This window comes from Urocampus carinirostris, chromosome 5 (assembly GCF_059441175.1).
Source record: "Urocampus carinirostris isolate Australia breed hairy pipefish chromosome 5, RoL_Ucar_1.0, whole genome shotgun sequence".
Classification (NCBI taxonomy): Eukaryota; Metazoa; Chordata; class Actinopteri; order Syngnathiformes; family Syngnathidae; genus Urocampus; species Urocampus carinirostris.
In genome coordinates, this window is record NC_142353.1 from 2,033,404 (window position 1) to 2,057,052 (window position 23,649).

Below are 23,649 nucleotides of genomic sequence, written 5' to 3' on the forward strand. Positions count from 1 at the left end.
ACATCAAACTAAAAATCAAACAAATGTGATATGTTAAAATACTGGGGAATGATGACAATATGTTATTGCCGACGTTGTTCCATCCCTAGTTGCGAAACTGCAAACAGACTTCTCCCTAGCTTACTGCCTATAGCAAAGATCACGACAATCGGTTAATATTTTCCTTTTCATAACCTTTCTCACATTGTCCTAAAATATATTAGAATTAGTGTTGATTGTGTTGTTGACATCAGTAGATCTTTTGCACCATGTCCAGCCATTGGAAATCAAAAAACACAGTAACAACAGTAAAGTGGAAAAAAAAGATTCCTGCAAAAAATTTAAGAAAGACGTTTTAGGTGATCTCCTTTACTTTCTCCACTTGTGTGAGAGCTTTGTTGAAAATACTGGATAAGTCACATGTTTGCACATCTGCTTGCATCTAGAATAATGAGTTAAATCCTTGATCTACGCGTCAGGCTGTGGAGTCAGAGCAATTGGGCTGACTCTGATTCGACATGCCGCTGTATATTGCTGGGAAACACGTGTGACAGTAAGTGTCAAGCGAGAATGGTTTGATACACTCACGCCATATGGCGTCCTTGAGAAATGCCGCGATAATCATCGCTGAGTCAAGCTGGAAGAGATGCTTGCATTTTGTTTTTATTTCATTTTCGATTGTCTCTGAAAACTTATTGTTGTCTACTTGCACATTTTTGTTAAGGCACAGTATTTGATTACATTAATTGGTTTTCAATTAGACAGAACTGTAAAGGAACTCCCGTAACATTTTTTCCAACCACTGACTCTGCCAACACCTCGAGAGACACAGAATTAATAGATCCGACAGAGAGCTTTAGGCCACGCCAACAATATTCACGTATGTATCACACGCGGAGCAAATTCCTGATAGCATAGCAGTATCATTTCTTCCTTATTACACAAACTTATCTCAAAAAGCAGTAGTAAAAGGTTTTAATTATTATCTAAAAAGTTATGTCCAGGGCATCAAGATGTCAAAAGAAGCTGATAACCGTGTAACATTCGGGATATATGAGGAAGTCGTCAGCCTCGTATCAACTTCACATAAACACTTTGGACCAATTTGTGTGCCCAATCAGTAACCAATGAATCACATTCTAAACCAAATGAATACAATTTAAAGCAATTTTCTCTACATTAGGCACAGCATTTGATTACATGAATGGGTTTTAGATTAAGGAGTCACAAAGTTTTGATCTGTTTTACAATTCAAATACATGCAAAAATGTGTTGGGATTTCCACATAGAACATGATTCAGTTTGATCTTGTCTATCTTTCACACATCAGCAGACGTTGGCCAACTAACGCTGGTTATCCTTCCTGTTTACTGCCTAACATTGATTAGAGTCCCAGCGCACCGGCAGCCTCTCTGAGAGGATCACTGGTCTAATCCTTCACTCTAGCAAACATTTCTTCAACACACCTTGGATGAAGTCCTTAGCTGGAGACACCGAGCTGCGGGGAATATGGTAAACAATTAAGAGATTAAAAGGGTCCGGTCCCCTCCTACAGGGAGGATTCATTTCTGTCCATTATGCTTAAGTCTGGGCTTGCACCCAAGCTGTTTTATTGTTTTAGTTCCAGTTACAAATGCAGGTGCTTGAGTCACTCACATAGAAACTACATTTTTGCTGACATTTTACAGCCATTGATGACTGCAGACATCAAAGATTTATTTTGATTGGACATAGGGAAATATTAGACTGCAATTATCTATGTGAGTATATACATGTATGTGGGTAATGTTTCTGACTATTTTTCTGATTATATTTATTATTAGCGAGAGTTTACCTGAAGCAAAGCTCATAGTAGGCCAGGGGTGGGCAAATATTTTAGTCAGGTGCCACATTGGTTTGAGAAAATTTGAATAGGGGCTGGGAAAGAAAATTGGATAAAATATGTATTTAATTTTTTGGATATGCTGATGTCTTAAATCTGATACCCAATTAATACACAAGTTAGAACAGATAGTCAAGTGAGCTAATTGTTAGCAGCGAACTTGCTAAACACTTGCAGTGACTTATCAACATACTTGTCTTTGCTCCTTTAATTGAGGAAACATGATATCACATATAACGTAATTAAATTAAAATGAATTATGCAGCCATATTTATAATGTCACTATACTTTGATGAAAAAATATTTAGGTTACTGCAATTTTCAAATGATGGGGACGTAGGACTGAACATGTACTACCAAACATAGTGCAGGTCAATACACTGCATCAGTTCGATTAGTTTGGACACACTGAACAATTTCCAATTTTGCCAAATCTTGAAATAAAGGGAGGAAATATAATTGGTTCATTTTATTCACTCAAAATTGGTGCTGATAATAAAAAGTTTTTTTTTTGCAAAATGGTAGAATGCTGAGGCAGCACGGCGGCGCAGTGGTTAGGGCATGTGCAGCACAGTTCTAAGGTCTTGGGAACCTCCTGTGTGGGTTCAAATCCAGCTACCGGACTTCCTGTGTGGAGTTTGTATGTTCTCCCCATGCTTGCGTGAGTTTCCTCCCACATTCCAAAGACATGCATTTCAGGTGGATTGGCCGGTCCAAATTGTCCTTAGGTGTGAATGAGCGAGCGAGTTGTCTGTCCCTGTGTGCCCTGCGATTGGCTGGCAACCAGTTCAGGGTGTCCCCTGCCCACTGCCCAATGATTGCTGGGATGGGCTCCAGCACCCCCGCGACCCTACTGAGGATAAGCGGTGCAGCTAATGAGATGAGATGAGATGGTAGAATGCTGAATGGAGAGTAACAGTAACAAGACATATTTACCGTATTTTCCGCACTATAGGCCGCACCGGGTTATAGGGCGCACCCCCAAAAAATAGTTTTTGGTCCTATATCTTCCATAGATAAGGCGCACCGGATTATAAGGCGCTACAATGGGAACGTCGACAAAACAGTCAGATGATTCAGTCAAACTTATTACCCCCTTAACATTCCCAAAGCTTGCAAAGAAGCAAATACGTGTCGTAGACACGTGCGGATGCGGTGTCCGTACGATGTCACTCAAATGCATCGTTCCAAATACCATTCGGAAGGTTAAAGTCTTGGGATTCAAGAAATGCCAACCATTCCTTAGTTTTATATTTTCTTTTTTGCTTGCAACTTTACTGTGCATATGACAATAAACACTTGGAATTGAGTTTAATTCACTCAACTCATCACAGCAACATCAAGATCAATCTAAAACAAGATACCGGGAAAATATAAAGCCGCATAGCTCACGTTCAATAATGATACGCAACCATGGTCTTCTTACAACCGTGAGTGAAGTAAATCCAGGAGAGTAAAATATTTACAAATACAGACTAATGAAAAATGTTTCTTTATGGCGTACTTTAGCAAGCTTGCTATTCATCTTTTTCGGCCAATTGCAGGGTTTGTTTTGGCCCTCTAGCCTATCCGAGGCTCCGAATAACTTCAGCCAATAGCGAACGATTTATCTGATGATTGACACATCTTTTTCGGCCAATTGCAGGGTTTGTTTTGGCCCTCTAGCCTATCCGAGGCTCCGAATAACTTCAGCCAATAGCGATCGATTCAAATGATGATTGACACATTGGTTAGCCAATGAAACGCCGGTTTATAAATCCTAGCATACACCGCGGACTACTCCACGTTCGGGGGAAAATCGAGTCGGCGGCTGTTACGTAAGTTGCGAGACCTTGCGAGCCATATATAAGGCGCACTGTATTATAAGGCGCATGGTCAGCTTTTGAAAAAAATTAAGACTTTTAGGTGCGCCTTATAGTGCGGAAAATACGGTCCTATATATACTAGAATAACTACTGTACATAATTGTTGTTAGCAAGAAGCCATGGATAGTTGCGGACCAGCTATAAATGTTATGTTTATGTTAAAAGTGGTTTATATATTGTTTGCACAGGAAGCTTTTTGTTGTCAAAATTTGAGTGAATCTATGTTCCATTAAAATTATTATTTTTTTTTCTTTTGAATCAATCAGAAATCCTAATCTACCAGAGTGACAAAGAAAAATTCATATTTAAACTGGGCCATATGGATACGCCATAACAGAACCTGAGGCCGCCAAGAACCCAAGTGCAGCCGGAAGTGATTTTACAGTACTGATAACCCGCTTCTAAATGCCTTTAAAAAAAGGAAATTAGAGCTGGATATTTTATGCTTGCATCTACATTTTTGAATGGCGAAACAAAGTCACAGTCCATTATAGATGCTGTTTGAAATTGGGCATCGGGATGCCAGGGCACTCAGGTTGCGCAGATCTGAAGCATATTTAATTCCACTGTAGTGGTCATCTGAAGCGAAACGATTGCCAGGTTTGTTTAGAGCCTCATTGTGCCTGATTACACATGCACAGTTAAGTCGGTGCAGTTGGATGATAATGATGCATAAAAAGAAAGCATGCATTTTAGTTTCAATCTGGGCTGAAGCAAACTATTTATATATCCACTCAGCTCTGGGAAAACTGCTTTGTCAGGGCCAGGCGCACACAATGGCATTAGCGCTGGATCTTCATTAAGATAACGGGCTATCTGTGAGAAGGATCAAACAGACAATAAAATACGCTGAAGTTGCAGGCATCGGCGCTAAGAGACGGGGGGAAAGTACATGACACCGCCAGTCAGTCCGAAGACTGATAGAGTCGGCCTTCCACTCACAATGGCTAAATAGTGGCAGGTGAAGTCAGTCAGACATGCTTATTGACTGACACGATAGGAGGATAATCGGAGACATTTTGGCACTGGTGGAACCAAATCTATGGAGATGGCGAGAGAGACCGACAGGTTCCTCCAGTGCGTGAGAGACATCGGCTGACACGCTGTATACCTGCATGCATAAACAACATTCTAATGAGTTTCTTACCCCGTAGAGGAGATTTCATGGCAGCTTCCACCATGCCCACGAGTAGTTGAAGGCTCTTGGGGTCCTGAGCCAGCCCGGAGGCAAATGCAGCCAGTGCGTCGGCATGGCGACCAAGGTACTGAAGGGCAACACCCTGTCGGAAGTATGCCTGTCGAGAGAAAACAAACTTGAGTCTTGGGAGTCAGATTTTGTAGTAATTTAAAATTTGTTATACAGACAGTACAAAAAAATGTAGCATTTTAGGCATGTCTTGGGACATGATGTTATGGTTTTGTCTTGGCGTCCCGTTTTTAATTTTCAATTTTTAGTACAATGGTGAGGGGGCCTCTCCTCGTGAGAGGTAAGAGAATTCTCCCACCGTGGTCCGCTGCGTGTCGTAAGAGGTGACTAGAGTGGAGGGAACGAGGGGACTGGGGATCCACTCTATCTCTACTCCCTAAGAGACAGCAAGGCAAAGAAAGGGGGGCGGGGGACGGAAAGGTCTCGCAAACCTTAGTTATAGGGTCACTAAATGTGAGAGGATGTGGAAGTAAAGCGACTGAGTTGAAGAAAGAGGAGATCGGAAGGACGATGACTAAAAGGAAGGTTGATGTGTTAGGCTTGAGTTAAACAAAGATGAAAGGAAAGGGTGGATTACAGCTTGGAGGTATGTATGGTTGAGCAGAAGTCAATGGAATGAGACCAAGAGGAAGGCCGCGATTGACATGGATGGATGGATGGATGGTGTTGTGAGTGCACTGCAGGAAAGAGGTCTAAATCTAGTGAAAGCTAGAGCTATTGTTTGTGATAGGAAGGAGTGGAGAGGTGTTGTAAAAGGATAGTGGGATGTTTGGGCGCGTTCTAAGAGATGGGCAGGGCACCTGTATGATGTGGCAGGGGTAAACCAGTGAAAGCTGTTGGGCCCTGCTGTTGATCAAAGAGTGTGTTGTGTCACCCTGACCCCAGTGACATGGCCGCTTTCTTGTGTCCCGTTTCATCTGGAGGGATGAAAGCATGACCAACTTAGATGCCGAGGTGCCGAACTTGTTTGGGTTTTAGGCATTTGGGTTGGCCATGGTCTCGAAAATGTTATGGGTGTTTTTTGGCTATTTTTTCCCATTTTTTTTTTTTGTTATTGTATGTGTTTGTCTTGTTGTCGGTCACGCCTCTTGAGGGATATGACCAAGGTAGACAGATAGATAGATAGAAAATATAAAATAGTTAAAATAATATATTTATCAAAATAACTAAAATTGAGCAAAACGTTTTGTTTTTTGGTTCATTACCTTTCTTTTTAGCACCTTTGTTTACCTTTACAAGGATCAAAATCCCTCTCTTTTTTGTTCTTGTTTTAATTAGAGATTTTAATACATTAATGTGTTTTTAAGATGGCTGCTTTCTCAGGAACAATCATTAAGCTTTCCTTTTTCTATTTTGGTCTTCTGTAAGGACAGCAAGACACCCAGAGGAGCTACAAAATACCGCAAAATCCGGACTATAGAGCGCACCTGATTATAAGCCGCACCCACCACATTTTAAGATAATCGCTTTTGAACTTACACAAGCCACACCTGTATATAAGCCGCGTGCGCCCACGCTAAAACTTGTAACACAATCACAAAATTAACCCAATCCTTGCTTTGAGTCCCGCGATTTTGACTGAACATAAAGTACTCAGTTCAACAACCAGAGCCGGTAGAATGAACAGAAAATTATACCGGTAGTTAAGATATGATGCAGACCTGCAGAATCCAGGTCCCGTTAAAAGTAATCTAAGGGAAAAAAGTGTATATTTCCAAAGGTAAGGGTGGGAAAAATATATATCCACTTTTGTCTGCAGTGTCCACAAACAATCACCTTTACCGGTCCCCACTTCCTGTCATCCCCCGCGTCTGTTATCCCCCCCTTCTTTTTAATTGGTCAGTGCAAGACTTATCAGAATAAGTGTCCGAAATAAATACAAATAAATACATTACAAAAACATACAGTTGCAAATACATATTATACATGGTTACACATATTTACATAGAAAGACGGTACACCGAGGGAGTTTTCAAAGCTTTAATAATAATATTATGACTTTCATCCCAAACCGTTTCTGTGAAGGGTAGCAAAACGCTACTAAAAACACGCTCGCAATACAGTTAACAGGTCTGTGAAAAAAAAAACATATCGTACATGTAGAATTCTCGGTAAACCGTTCACATCTTCCTCCCAATAACTGTCGTCATCAAAGTTGTCCTTCTTTAATATGGGAAAGAGACTTTGTCATATAGACGTCGTCCTACGCTCCCTTAATCAGAAACAAGCAAGCAACACACTCGTAAGGTAAAGTTTGCGTGCAGTGGCTCCGTTTCCTTCTTTATCGGACTGCTCGATGGTGTTTAGCTTGTAAGCTGCGTCATGTACCTTGAACTCGAGCGCCGCTGGCGGCTGTTAGAAAATTTACATAAATTGGCCGCATTACTGAATAAGCCGCAGGGTTGAACGTTTGGGAAAAAAGTAGCGGCTTGTAGTTCGGAATTTACGGTACTAGGTAAAAGACGAAAAAAATCTAAATGACAGAAAAAAGGAGAAAGGCAAAGGGTTTCAAGAAAGTATTAAACAGTATATAAAAATCCAAAAATTACCTTTTTTCAGAGGTTTGCTGTTGTACAAAATGACAATATACTCTGTATTTTTTCTCCCCCTTTAGTGTATATAAACTAAGATATTTGATTTGTTTTTGGAGTCCAACAGAATTACTTGCATTCGTCATTGAGTCTCAGGGATGGCAGAATAATAATTCAATAGTACATGAACTGTCATGAACTGACAAGCTGCGTCATTATGCAACAAACCAGCTCGGTGTCCTTGGGGGTATGGCGCCCGCCCCGAGACTGGGAGGTTGTGGTTTAAAACTCGGCCGAGTCATACCTAAGACCTAAACAATGGTACCCGTTGCCTCCCTGTTTGGCGTTCAGCATTAGGGGTTGGAATTGGGGGGTTTGGTCACCTAATGACTCCCAACACCTCAGTTGGGTTGAGCGAGGGGGCTGGGAATCCCCTCCTCTGTATCAATCTCCCAAATATAGTCAAAAATGACCCTAGCCACCTCCCACTAGGGGGACATGGCTGCGGTATATATAACACGAACTGCCATGAACTGACAAGCTGCGTCATTATGCAACAAAATAGGCCTATACATGATTCGTGATATCTTGTTTGCATGAAAACTTTACAGGATTTGACCAAAAACTAATGCCATTTAACTTGTTAACTTTATGATGTAATTCATCCAAATAATATCCCCAACTCCACGGAGGATGAGAGGTTAGCATGTCCGCGGCGCAGTTCTGAGGCCGTAGTTTACATGTTCTCCTTATGCTTATCTGTATTTTCTGTCTGTACAGGCTTCCACCCATATTTTATAGACAACTTTACAGCTACAATGTAAAAAAGTGATGGTTTTTGATACATCACAATGCTTCATTAACAGAAAAAAAGTTGTCCATGGCCAATTAAGTCGTTACACAAGATTGTGATCGAGTTTATCAACAGTAGCAGAAAAAAAGTAACAGAAAAACTTAACTTCACCCAGCTCGCTCTTTTTAGGCCAAACCACTAAATCCTTGCAAAGCCAGTAAACTGGAGATGGATGCACACAATTAAAGCTTGAGTAAAATGAGCAACGGGCTGTTCATGAAGCAACGAGAATCCAACAGTTTAACATGTCTAAACTTGTAACTTCCCCCTCTCTGGTATTTGAGCTTGCTCTTGGTGACAATCTGATGGCGGCCGTCAATCCAGAGGCTCCAAAAGTGATACAATGGCTAATTTGGTATTAGCATAAGCAAACACTTTCCATTAGTCTTTACAAGCCTCTCAGTTAGAAAGTTAGAAAGCTAGAAAGCTTCACAATGAAAGGGGCTGAGGGGATTAACGAAAATGAGACATGACATTGAATTTATAGAGACCACTAATGAATTTTGCTTGCGTCCGAGTGTCTCCTCTCTCTTCTGCTGCCCACTGACTACATTTCTTTCCAAAACCGTTTGCTATCCCTTCACTTGTATCACAACTTCATTGAAAACCGCAAGAACATTAATCTTGGTCCTAATGCTGTTATTACATGTGGAGAGCGCCGGACAGGCTGGCCGCTCAATAATAATTGCATCTGGTGGTTTTGGAGTTTGGGAAGGACACACTGGTGAGCAGAGAGGCCAACAAATGTGCTGTCCATTGGGAACAGAAGACATTTAGAAGCACTTCTCTCTTTGATTAGAGTGAGCCTACAAGAGGTCTTTGCCTATGTTCTCTCAAGTGAATGGAGAAAAACAATGTATTATGTAAGGCCTGCTTCAAATATAAACATTCGCTCCTCATCCATCCTCTCCATGTGTCCAAACCAACCGAGTACTCTCTTATCAACACGCTTGCTCAGTTCCACGACTACTCCAGTTCTGTCTCTCACAATTTCATTTCTCAATCTATCCAATCTCGTCACTCCTAACATAGTCCTCATACAATTCATCTCAAAAACATTCAACTTCCTTCTTAAATCTTCGTTTAGGCTCCGAGTCTCTGCACCATACAACCCAGTCGGCACAATCACACTCTCATACAGTCCCCTCTTAACATCCATACTCATACTCTTGTTGTTCATCACTCTCCTCAGAGCACCCAAAACCTTGCTTCCTTGATTCACTCTGTGCAATACCTCGCACTCCATTCCACCAACTGCAGCCACATCACAACCCAAGTACTTAATGCTTTCAACTTCTTCCAGCACCTGTCCATGCAACCTGATTTCTAACGTCATGCCCACTCCATCACGTGAACACTGCATCACTTTACTCTTCCCAACATTGACACATAATTTACGCCTATCACATACTCTTCCAAACTCCGTTACCAACCTTCTTAATGTTTCCTAGTACCGTAAATTCCGAACTTACCTGCCACACTGTTCCACTGTTGTAGATCATCTCTACACCTCTGCCAAATACTCTTGCATTCACCTCTCTCACCACACTATCCATGTACACATTAAACAGCCATGGTGACATCACACACCCCTGTCTCACACCAGTCAACACAGGGAACCACTCACTTGTCTCACTCCCTACTCTTACACATGCTCTGCTGTTCATATAAAAACTCTTCAATGCTTCCAACAACTTTCCACCCCCTCCCCTCCATACATCACCATCACTTGCCACAACGCCTCTCTATCAACTCTGTCATCCGCCTTTTCCAAGTCCATGAAAGCCAAAAAAACATCCTTACCTATTGCAAAATATTTCTCACACACCTGCCGTACTGCAAACACCTGATCCACACATCCTCTTCCTTTCCTGAAACCACTCTGCTCCTCCATCACGAGCTCATTCGTTCTTTCTCTCACTCTCTTAATCAAGACTCTTCCATACAGCTACAACAAACTGATACCTCTCGAATTGCTACATTCATACTTATCACGTTTACCCTTATACAATGGCACCACACATGCACCACACCAATCAACGGGAACCACACCACTTAAAAAGCATACATTCAACAAGCGTACTAACCAATCAATCATAGCTGTGCCACCTTTTTTCAGGCATTCAGCAGTACAACCATCCAACCCAGGTGCCTTCCGCCCTTTCATTTCTTGTACTGCCTCTTGCACCTCCCATGTTTCCACAAGCTTCACATTTAAATCACCCAACACGGGCATTCTCTCCATACCATCGATCACCTCGACTCTCACTTCTCACCCATCCTCCACATTCAGCAACTCCTCAAAATACTCTGCCCATCTCGTCCTGACTGCACTACCACCAACCAGCAATCTACCATCCTTATCTTTCACTTGCTCTTCCTTTCCAGACTCACTGTTTCTTACCCTTTTCACTTCTTTCCAGAACACTTTTCTCCTTTCCTCAAAGTTCACTCCTATCTTTCAACACCATTCATCATTTGCTTTCCTTTTCGCTGCTTCCACTGCCGCATTTACCAGCCTTTTCTTCACTTTATATACAGTGCATCCGGAAAGTATTCACAGCGCTTCACTTTTTACACATTTTGTTATGTTACAGCCTCATTTCAAATTGTATTAATTTAATCTCTTATCTCAAAATTCTACACAAAATACTCCACTATGACAATGTGAAAAAGTTTTTTTTTTTTTTTACTTTTTTTTAATTTATTAAAAATAGAAAACTAAGAAATCACATTAACATAAGTATTCACAGCCTTTGCTTAATACTTTGTTGATCTACCTTTGGCAGCAAATACAGCCTCAAGTCTTTTTGAATATGATCCCACAAAATTAGCACACCTATCTTTAGGTAGTTTTGCCTATTCTTCTTTGCAATAAGTCTCAAGCTCAATCAGGTTGGATGGGAGACGTTTGTGCACAGCCATTTTCAGATCTCTCCAGAGATGTTCGATCGGATTCAAGTCTGGACTCTGGCTGGGCCACTCCAGGACATTCACGGAGTGGTTCTGAAGCCAATCTTTAGAGATCTTGGCTGTGTGCTTTGGGTCGTTGTCCTGCTGAAAAATGAATCTTCGCCCCAGCCTGAGGTCAAGAGCGCTCTGGAGCAGGTTTTCATCCAGGATATCTCTATATATTGCTGCATTCATTTTTCCTTCTATCCTGACTAGTCTGCAAGTTCCTGCTGCTGAAAAACATCCCCACAGCATGATGCTGCCACCACCATGCTTCACTGTAGGGATGGTATTGGCCTGGTGATGAGCGGTGCCTGGTTTCCTCCAAACATGGCGCCTGGCATTCACACCAAAGAGTTCAATCTTTTTCTCATCAGACCAGATAATTTTGTTTCTCATGGTCTGAGAGTCATTCAGGTGCTTTTTGGTAAATTCCAGACGGGCTTCCATGTTCCTTTTACTTAGGAGTGGCTTTCGTCTGGCCACTCTACCATACAGGCCTGATTGGTGGATTGCTGCAGAGATGGTTGTCCTTCTGGAAGGCTCTCCTCTCTCCACACAGGAACGCTGGAGCTCTGACAGAGTGACCATCGGGTTCTTGGTCACCTCCCTGACTAAGGCCCTTCTTCCCCGATCGCTCAGTTTAGAAGGCCGGCCAGCTCTAGGAAGAGTCCTGGTGGTTCCAAATGTCTTCCATTTACAAATAATGGAGTCCACTGTGCTCGTTGGAACCTTCAAAGCAGCAGAAATTTTTCTGTATCCTTCCCCAGATTTGTGCCTCGAGACAATCCTGTCTCGCAGGTCTACAGACAGATCTTTTGACTTCATGCTTGGTGTTTGTGCTCTGACTTGCACACTCAACTGTGGGACCTTATATAGACAGGTGTGTGCCTTTCCAAATCATGTCCAATCAACTGAATTTACTGCAGGTGGACTCCAATTAAGCTGTAGAAAGATCTCAAGGATGATCAGTGGAAAAAAGATGCAACTGAGCTCAATTTTAAGTTTCATGGCAAAGGCTGTGAATACTTATGTAAATGTGATTTCTTAGTTTTCTATTTTTAATAAATTTAAAAAAAGTAAAAAAAAAAAAAACTTTTTTACATTGTCATAATGGAGTATTTTGTGTAGAATTTTGAGATAAGAGATTAAATTAATACAATTTGGAATGAGGCTGTAACATAAAAAAATGTGGAAAAAGTGAAGCGCTGTGAATACTTTCCGGATGCACTGTGTTTCATGCGCATCGCCACTCTTATCTTGCAGCCACTCCTCAAAGGCACGTCTCTTTTCTGTCACAGCCTCTGATAACTCATCATTCCACCATTCACTTCCTTTCCTAATACCGCGACCAACTTTTCTCATTCCACACACTTCTTTTGCACTCCTCAACACTGCCTCTTTAATCAACTTCCATTCAATTTCCACACTCTCCATTTCTCTTCTACTAATCCGTTCATACTCTTCCCTTATCCAATCTTTAAACTCTTTCCTTCTCTGCCTTATTCAACTCTGACATTTTAACCTCTTCCCTCACACTCTTCTTATAACTAGAGCCCTCCACGATCCATCTATTCTCAGTTTTCCTTCCACATAGAAATGATCAGACATACCACTCATTTCACCTCTGTAAACATGCACATCCAACAATCTACTTACAATCGCCTTACATCCTTGAATAAAACACACAACAAGAGACAAGAGAAATTAATTTCCGCTCATAAGAAGACATAATCAGTTCAGGGCCTGATTCTCATCCGACCAAAACTTCAACAACTCCCCTTTTATATTACAGCTCAGTCAGTGGATTGTTGGGGGAAGTAAATTGGGGGAAGGAACAAAGGGACACTCCATTTTGTACAGGTGAACATGGAACAGAATAATGCCGCTTTACTCCACAGGCATATGGTTTATTTTGGTTGAGTAGATCACAAGAAGATTCTTAGACTCTTAGAATTAAGGAAATACTTACCTCAACTGTAAGGACTCTGTAATGCTTAATATTTGTAGTAAATGCATTCTAAATGTACAATAATCCCATAAGACAGGCTCTGAACTTCTGAGCAGCCCCTAAACATTCATAACTAAGAGTATGTTGTTGAAAAAACGCCTAGGAAAGACCAGGTATAGAACGCCCGCCGCTCAGCCAAGATTGCAGTGTGTCGTTTGTGCACTTCACTTTGCTCTTTCTATGCTTCCTCCACATTTATGTTTTGGCATGCTTTGAATTTACCTTGCAAGCAGCCTTACAGTAAATGGTACAACCATCTGCCAACTCCCATGACTTCCTGCAGTGGAAAATCACCTAAATAGTACAAAAGACCAAAAATACTGCACTACCACAAATAGACTTGTTATGTTATCACAATCAAGAATTAGAGGAGGGAGTAAAATATTAGCCCCAACAACCTTCCTTTGAATTTATGCTTAACATAATCTATTCTAAAAACAACCCAGCTTCTAGGCGTTTCGACAGCGATTAGCACAGCATGCTCTTGGCCAGACAGACAAAGCCAGCACAGGAGGAGAGCTGCCCCCTTTGAATGGTAATATTTGGATCCTGCAGGCCAAAAATGATCTCCCAAAACTGCATGCAAATTTAAATAACAATTCTCCGAGGGCCCAATTCTCACGGATTAGAAAGGCTTCCTAAAAATGCATGTGTTGTGATTTTTGCAGCAGAAAATCCACCACACAAGACTCTAGATAATGCAGTAGCTCTACTGTATATGCTAAACCAACCTGCCTCTAAGCCTTGCCTGTTTAACGTATCAATGTGTTTATGCCACAAACGACTTAATCAAGTGCAAGGGTTTGTCACCTGTGGTTAAAAGTCATGCATGTTTGTGCATGTGTGTACTACTGGGGGGATAGAAATAGAAAGAAAGCAAAAAGAGGGAGGGAGAGGGGGAGCGAGCCTCAAGAAGATATACGAATAAGTAAGAGGACAAAAACTGTTCCTGTTTCTCAAGCCTTTTAATATTTTATGAATGCTTGTTTGATGTACTTTTAAATATTCATGTCTTTCTGCTTAGCAAAGAAAGAGAAATTATGCAAAAAGAGAGAAGTAATTCACTATGCTCTAGTAAAAAAAAAATCATCCTGCAATAGTCATATATGCTTGTATTTCATTTTACAATGCACCATCAAACATGGGACCACTTTCTTTGGTGACAAAGCCTCTGTTCAATATGAAGCACACAGCCGGCAATGCAAAAGATTAAAAGTCAGGAAGATTCACGCAAGTGAAGCTGCTGGTAGCGTCTTTTCTATTAACAGATTAATGTGTCTGCGTATGTCTTTACTGACTTTTTAGGCTCATCTTGAGCAGACTGCATATACTGTGGTGTCCTCAGCCTGTAAAGCGTGACTCTTAGAATTTGCACTTCTTAATCCCTCAGTGTCAAACACGTTTAATCTAGTGAACAATGATCAGTGTTTTCGACACAATTGTCCTTTTAGGCTATTTAGTAGGTAGTTTCCAAAAGGTCGGTGACCCCTGACTTAGAATGAATCTCTAAGAAAATTGGTCAATTTATTTAGGAGAACATTTTTATTGACGGAGGTCACGAGATCTGAAAGAAGTTCTTGTTCATATCACATAAAACAATCCCAAATGTGTTCAAATGGGTCGATTTCAGGACTTTAAAGATGTTTTACAATTTCATTACTAACTGTGTTCTGTGCACTGGGGGACACTTAACTTGGTGGTATAACAAAAAAAAATTCCAGGTACTGTAATGCAAATTTCAACTTAATTTATTTTTCTTATCCAACAAAAGATGTGCATTTGACATTATAGGTACAAAATAAGAACGCCACACAATTCGTAACATTCTCACAAGCCTGCATGCTCACACACAAAGTAGAAGATAGAAGAATAGAATATAATTTATATTTATTGTCATTCTTTGTAACCATGCACACAGAACGAAATGTCGATACACCTGACCCGTACAGTTAAACTGTAGCGAGCCGATGCAACTGTAGCCGAACAGGGCGCTGCCATTTTAGACCCAACTGCTGTGTTGGGAGTCATTAGGTGACCAAACCCCCCCCAATTCCAACCCTTAACGCCGAGTGCCAAGCAGGGAGGCAATGAGTACCGATGTTGTAAGTCTTAGGTATGACTCGGCCGAGGCTTGAACCAGCGACCTCCCAGTCTCGGAGCGGGTAGCCTAGATGCTAGTGAAGGTAAAAAAGGATCTGTGGTGGTTCACAGTGAAAATCCGTAAGGAGAGAAATACAGTGGAACCTCACTAGTTTGCGGTTCCACTTTTGCGGATTCAGAGCTTCGCGGGTCTAAAAAATATACCTTACCTTCTCAATAAAAGCATTTATTGACTTGACGCCATTGAGCGCAAGCTTATGTCAACTGAGGACACGGTGTGGACACTCTTATTGTGAAGGGGAGGGGGAGGCCCCAACACAATGCTTAGTCATGGTGAGTTACCGCTTCGCTCACCCCCCCTCCTTTAACTCCTCCCACCTCACCCCCTTCTTATGTGGCGCTCAGTTTATCATGGAGGAACTCTGCGACGCGACGTAAGTATATTCTCTTCTTTCACATTTCATCTCAAGTTTGACTTTATTATACCAAAAGCGAGCCGTTGTTTGTACTACCAAAACACGGCTAATTGTGTGTGGTTTCGTGTATTTGTTGTAAAAGCCGTTCGATGCCGCTAGCTAAAGTATATTGTTATTGTCATAAGGTAGCTCTTTCACTTTCATTAAAATGAACACAGACCATTTTTTTAACTGTTGGTTCCCAAACGCTTCACAAACACTCATCAAATATCAAATTTTCACTGTTTTTATTTTCAATATGTAACCGGTAGTGTTAACAAGCGAAATAAACTGCGATTGTTGCATGTGGTTGAGAGCGGTTAATACAATCATACTGAATGGTTCATAGTGGTTTCGCCGCAGTCCTATTCCGTGTACATACAACATATTTTAGTTGGTTTTTTTTTGTCATAACATGAATTTCACTCTCTCTCTCTCTATCCGTATTCTATATGGTGTACTGTATACAAGGGGGGTATACTGTATACCTGTATATGTTTTTTTAAGCATTTTTGAAGGGGCGCCGCTACTTCGCGGATTTTCAGTTTTCGCGGGTGGTCTTGGTCCCCATTAACCGCGATAACCGAGGGATTACTGTACACCGAAGGGGATGACCTCTTCCACGTTGTAATAAATTCCGATTCAATAGTTAAGGACCCCAGTAGGTGAATGCAGTCTTTTAGAAAGCTGGTGCAAGGGCCACCAACACATTTCAATGCGAATACTTTTGCCATCAGCTTGGCTTACGAAGTACAAATTGTAATAAACAGTAAGAGCTGACATTTGAGTCACAAATTGATTTGCAAACTCAGAAACACAGTCATGTCTTGTCCGCCTAAAGGTACAGCAGAGGCCCCGGTTTGCAATTGGCAGTCCATGAATGAACAGAGTTCCTTCTTTATGCCTTTGTGGCCACCCTGTTTGTGACAACCAGACCAAATGGTTTGACACACTCAAATTAATCAGTTTTTAAACTCAAGACACAACGAACAGGGTATTAAGTTCAGGAAGTAGTTGAACCGTGCAGGCAGCCTACTGTCCATTGGTAAAGTGTGTTCAGCATTCATTTTCATAAGATGATTCTCGACGACAAACACGGTAGGCGGTAGCGGTCGGTAAATTTGAACGGAACCCCTGCCAGCATCATAATGGAACACAAATCAGAACATCAGTTTAAAAATTGTTGGCATGAACACATCTTTACACAAACAAAAGCTGAAAGAATGTCAATAAATTGGCAAAAATCCACTCAACTGCAGCACACGTTTGTTGCAAACAGCTTACCACACAGCCCAAACTCTGGGATAGGATCCACACCAATCATGCGATGGAACTAAGAGAATGCTTTTTTGCCCTCCCCCATTTCTTGGCACTGTGATCAAAAGGTCCACTTGTCAAGTCTCAAAAAGGTTTCACAAATGCAACCAAAAGCCAGAGTTTTGCTTATTACAGAGTTTGAATTGTTACTTTACGCAAACGCAACCATTTATCAAAAAAAGGGAGGAAAATGGAAGTATAAACAAACTCTAGGGACCTAGAGTTAAAAGTGAAAAGACATTGACTGGTTTGAGCCATTCTAAGTTACTGTATAAAGGCCATAATGGAACCAGATCATAATTAAATGTATTTCTCCAGCCAAATCAGTGACTTAATAACCACCTTTCTGCGTGTACTGATCTAATTGCCAAAGGGGTAAATGTTGGTGGTCAATGGTCAGAAGCCTCGTTGTTATTGAGCCAAAACTGAGACTGTCATCTTGGTGCTCTAGTAGTGCATTTGTGAGCCAGCTGATAGATCCCCTGACACCAAAATGATAACTTCCCCAAAGACAATGACCTACATAATTATTTGAAGGAGCTTTTATTGGATCATTAAGGTGATCTGGGCCTTACGATTTAGGCAATTATTTTACCATTCATTTAAAAAATGTCCAATTAAAATAAATTCTGTGAATATCCATGTATGTTTTTATTATTCATATCCATCCATTTTCTTCGCCGCTTATCCTCAGTAGGGTTGTAGGGCTGCTGGAGCCCATCCCAGCCAACTTTGGGCAGTGAGCAGGTGACACCCTGAACTGGTTGCCAGACAGTCACAGACCACACAGAGACATACAATTCACTCGCCTATCCGCACCTAGGGGACTATTTGGTCCAGCCAATTAACCTGCCATGTGTGTTTTTGGAATGTTGGAGAAAAAAACTGAGTGCCTGGAGGAAACCCATTGGGCACGAGGAGAACATGCAAACTGCACACAGGAAGGTTGGTAGCTGCATTTGAACCCATGAGCACAGAACTGTTCCGTATACGTGCTAACCACTGAGTTGCAGTGCCACCTTATATTTAATAAATAGATAATAAAGGATTAGGTCTGAATAATAGCAACTCGGATTTGTTGATTCAGCTGGGGCTTATGATTTGCATAATAACTCATCAGACGAAAATAGGGAAGCTGAGTAAAATATGGTTGTGCTTTACACACTGTCATAAAAGGAGGCCCGTTTGTGACAAAATAAATTTTATGTTGCAACATTACAGGTGCATGTTAACCACTAATGCACATGCAATTGAGGCACCTTACAATCTGTAGGTAGACCCAATAAAATATTTATGATCCATTGATGCATTACTCCCAGAGGGAGTTGTCCAGACCACCGATGGTGGTGCCATTCATGGGTCTTAATGAGCCCATTAGATTTGACAGCTTTAATGAGGGCAAATTAAAACTATCATTCTTTGTGGAGCTAGCAATTAAAGGATAAATGTTTCATTATTCCATTAAGAGGTGACAAAAAATGGCCAGGTAAAGCCAGTATTACTGAGTAGAAATTTGAGTGCGAGACGAAAATAGGTAGTCTCATGGCAACCTGGCATTGATATCGAGCGCTAATCAAACTGGCAGTTAGTACAAGACTTCAGATTGAAAAAGGTCACAGTTACATATAAGGATTCTGAGAGGACCACTCTGTATTCACGGTAGCAAAACTGTGTGGCCCCAGGGATGATCTAGAAAAAAAAATGCCAAATAACAAACATTTGAAAGAGGCTTGTCGTTGTTAAGGTGTTATTTGGTGAGCGAGCATTTCAATAGCCAGAAGGAGACAATCAATATTACTCATTTAACACAATCAGCGGAAACGTTACAATAGCAACAAGGTGTGAGGTATTTTAACAAACTGTCACAATGCTTAGAAGATGCAATTCAACTTTGTTTTGGCCACATGAAAATCTACCAAAACATACTTGATGGTTACACACCGGAAATATAATGGGAAAAAAAAGCAGAAAAAAGGTCGGAGAAATTTTCTTACCCGACCAGAATGACCAGCGCTCAGCCAAAAGGATGTGTTATTTAAAACTAACAACTTAACGGCACATCGTGTCACCATTGTTTTGTAAATGAGGCATGGTGGGGTTGTTCAAATGGAATGTGGTGGGTGGTAATATAAAAATACAGAATACGACAAAAATCACAAACCAGAAGTACTACCAAAATACCACAAAAATGCACTAGAGTAATACCACAAAATACGGGCTGATTATTTATGATTTTCTTCACATTAGCATGCAAAGGGTCAGTACTGAGTTGTTCACAGCAGAGTTTTCCTCATTTGCAGATAATTGGTGAATCGAATACAGGCAGTTTGCTGGCTTTTGGGCATTCTATGAAGAAAAGCCAAATGGCTTGGCTGTGGTACTTATAGTGTTGACATGCAACACATTAATTCTAAAGTTTAAAAATAAAAAAAAACATTCATACCTCAATTTGTCACATGAATTGAGTTCACACGCTTACATTCTTATGAGCATCTTGAGAGTCAAAGGGTACAAGACGAACGAGGTCAAAGAGTTAAACAGATTTATCTGGCCCTGCTCAGTATGAGTATTGCCCACCAACCCTAAAGCTACAGGGGCTGGTTATCAGCTAAAGTGGGCATTCATCAAGCAAAGTAGCCTTAATCAGTCAAGGCCAGCTGGTGAACCTGAAACAGAGCAAATTTATGGCTTCAGAACAGCTTTCAGAACCAGATTAGGGTGAGGCATGAAGACTTTAACAGAAATTTGCTGCCAGACTGACAGGGGAATAATTATCTGAGTAAAGAAAGTAAAGTAATATATGTATATGACACTCATTTCAGCATAGGGGCCCATGATCTATCAGTGAGACAGCAGAAAAGACTGCATGGCCCTGTAACTGAACTCTCTTGGCCTTCGGCAACACACCCTCCATCTTCATTTGTACTTCCTAATTGGCTTTGACGGTCAGATTAAGCATGGCGGAAAAATATTGTCCTCATAGTAAACACTGTGGGGCAACACATGCTCTCAACATGTAAACCACCATCAGCCATTGGGATTAGATAGATAGATAGATAGATAGATACTTTATTCATTCCCCCAGGGAAATTCACATTAGTACTGACTTCTTGGTGCCACGCCCTTTTCCAAGTCTGACACGCCACAATATCTTCAGAAATCATGACATACTCATTGGTATTCAGACTGATGATATGCATTTTGGAGCTCAAATATTTTAAGCTCTGTGAACTACTCTTCTCGTGAATTATTTTATCCTGCAATTAGAATTATAATCACATTTGAAAAAGAGAATTACAATTATTTGCTCTAGTTAACGTATTTATCATTTAAGGAAGGGGCCCCAAATCAAATTGCACGGAGGTGCACACTGATTATTACCCCAAACATTTTTTTTCACATAAATGTTTCCAGTGTTTTTCAAGATTGTGTTTCACGATAAGCTTTTTTTTTTTGAAGGTACAGTTCGTTTTTGTATTTTATTTTTTGTTGCACTGAAAAGTCCCTTTTTAATAGACATTTTGTTGTGTCATCCATGGATTCGAGTTTAAAGTTTCTTAAAATAAAAAGGTTTAAATGAGTTTAAAGTTCACAGCAGAGTAGAATAATATATTTTGGGGAAAAAAACTATTAATTTTTCAAATCTTATCAATAATCTTTATTTTTTATTTTTTCCTTTTTTTCTTCTTTTGTTTCTTTCCATTTTCTTTTTTTTGTTAATTTTCTCCCCTAGCTGTTTACTTCTTTTCCCCTGTTTTTTAATTTGGTTTTCCTTTATTTTATCTTCTTTGTTACTTTTAAACTAGCTTTTTAATTCCTTTTAATGCTTTTTTCTCTTTTTTTTTATTTTTTCTACTTGTTTTCTTCTTACTTTTTAATGTTTTGATTTATTATTTTATTTATTTTTCCTAGCTTTGTTATTGCTTTATTATTTACCTGTTCTTTCTCTGCTTTTTCCTATTTTTTGTTCTTTTTTACTAGCTTTTTCTTATTCTTGCTTTTCCTCTTTTTCTTCTTTTTTCTATTATTTTTTCCTCCTTTTCCTCTTTTAACCTTTTCTATTCCATTCTATTTTAGAAATGCTAATGACTTAATAAGTAACAAAAAGTAGCTCTCAGCTTGAAAAAAGTTGGAGACTCCTGCTCTAATATTATTGTCCTCTTGCTCTGTAGAGCCTCCCAATTCACATTCTACTGCGGTTGGAGCCTGTTTTTGCTTTTTTCTGAAAGTAGTAGTACACATTGCTATAGGTCTTCAGTCTCTTGGCAATTTATCACATGAAAGAGCTTTAATTTCTTAAAACAAGAATAAATTGTCAGGTTTCACACCAAAGTTCTCTTTTTTTTCAGCAATTATGAAAGTTTCATCACAGCCACAAATGTGATGCTACATATATTCGACGTAAAGCTTAAAGAAGGTACCTTTTATAATCCTTTGAACCAGATGAACGGTTTTCAGTTGTGCTAATATCATAGCACAAGGATTTTCTAATCTTGTGTTAGCCCTTTAACACAATTGGCAAACACAATGAACTATTTGGACACTGGAGGTCTGGTTGCAGGCAGCACGGCAGCGTGGTGGTTAGCACATGTGCGGCACAGTTCTGAGGTCATGGGTTTAAATCCAGCTACTAGCCTTTCTGTGCAGAGTTTGCATGTTCTCCCCATGCTTGAGTGGGTTTCCTCCGGGCACTCAGTTTTTGTTCTCATTCTAATCTAAACTAAATGTAATTGGTATGTAAAATAAACTACTACTTCATGTAAAGTAATTTTTCAAATTATTTAAAGCATATACATGAGAGTTGCATTTCATTTCACATATATAACATGTTAAAAACAAATACAGTGATACCTCCTTATACGAGCTACTTGATTTACAAAAAATTTGGGTAAGATATGTCTTTCAAGGGAAGCACAGCGGAGCAGTGGTTAGCGTGTGTGTGGCACAGTTCTGAGGTCATGAGGTCGAACCTTCCAGTGTAGAGTTTGCATGTTCTCCCCGTGCTTGCGTGGGTTTCCTAAGGACACTCCGGTTCCCTCCCACATTCCAAAAACATGCATGTCAGGTTAATTGGCCGGTCCAAATTGTCCCTAGGTGTGAATGAACGAGCGAATTGTCTGTCCCTGTGTGCCCTGCGACACTCTGGCGACCAGTTCAGGGTGTCCCCTGCCCACTGCCCGAAGATGGCTGGGATGGGCTCCCCGCGACCTTACTGAGGATAAGCGATGCAGATAATGGATGGATGGATGGATGGATGGAGGTCTGGCTGCTGGAAATGAGGCCTCTCTAGATATTGCATTAAAAAACAAGACATTCTGAGGTAAAATAGTAATTTAACATGTTAATCATGTAAAGGGTGTATTTCTGATCCAGTATATATAGGGCATATTATTAACTAGAATAGAATAGAATAGAATAGAAACAAAAGTGAGCAATGTGGATGACCTGACTGAGTGGCTTCTACCCTATAACACTTAAAAAGACTTACTGTTATGAGTAGTGCTAATGAAAAACCTGGCATGATCCACTCCGGTTACTATTTTGCTGCTATGGAGTCATGGTTTGATGAATGCAAACTGAACCCTCACGGAAAAAAAACTCGAGAGAGATAAGTGGATTGTGTGGAAGTGTCTGCCTAGGCAGTACACAGGTCGAATGAAAAGATGAGAGCAAGAGGAAAAAGGTGAGCATAAGTAGGGCTGTCATGATTAGAAATTTCTGGAGACGATTAATTGTCATGCAAGTCATCACGATTGATGGATATATTGTTATTTTTCCTCTGCATTATATGCTACTGTGATAATCTGAGTTTAATATTGTCATGGTCGCCTTGGTGACCAGTCTGCCCCGCCCTCTGGGCAACAGCTGAAGCAGTTCAACTAATTGTGTCTGCTATTTAAGGCTGGATTCTGGGCTTTGCGGGTGCTGGCTCATTATACATATCTACACAATCCCAGGTCTGTTATGCCTTGTCCTGTTTTAGGTTTAAACATTTTCTGTCTGTTATGCCTTGTCTTGTTTAGTTGAGTTGGAAGAAATTTGTTTGTTTTGTCATGTCCCAGAGTTATGGACAACTTTTATTTTGTTAAATAAAACCTATGGATCGTCAACGCATTTGAGTTCTCCCTTCCTGCCTCCTGCTTCCGTTCGGGTCCGGTCCCCCACGCCACCACGCCTCGTGACAGCCTCCTTCCCCCCCACTCCGTTTCGTGACAGAATGAGCCAGCCACGACAAGAACTCAGCGAACGATCCCAGCGCGATTCGGGGAGACCTGGAGAACGCAGCTTGGCAAGCGCCCACTGAGTCCGACTTCGACTCCCTGCCCGTTCGAACCACGGCCCCGCCCGTCGTGGCCATTGCTGTGCCTCGAATGGGGTCCCGGGAGGAATTGACGCCTGCCTGTTCGACTCCCGTGCCGATTGACTGCTATTCAATCTCCCCTGCCTGCCAGTCCGACTCCGCTGCCTGCCAGTCCGACTCCGCTGCCTGCCAGTCC

The 23,649-nt window shown here is 40.9% G+C and overlaps 1 protein-coding gene across 5 annotated transcripts in view; it reads right to left on the reverse strand.

The window, feature by feature from the left end:
- LOC148364953 (tetratricopeptide repeat protein 28-like) overlaps positions 1 to 23,649 on the reverse strand; it is a 298,161-nt gene that overhangs the window by 195,041 nt on the left and 79,471 nt on the right. For 4 of the 5 annotated variants that reach the window (XM_088335313.1, XM_088335309.1, XM_088335310.1 and 1 more), the window contains exon 2: positions 4,874 to 5,021. In XM_088335313.1, the coding sequence (XP_088191439.1) occupies positions 4,874 to 5,021 (148 nt within the window). Of the gene's footprint in view, positions 1 to 4,873; positions 5,022 to 5,096; positions 5,212 to 23,649 lie in introns of those variants that run through there. The other variant, XM_088335312.1, reaches the window with a different exon arrangement.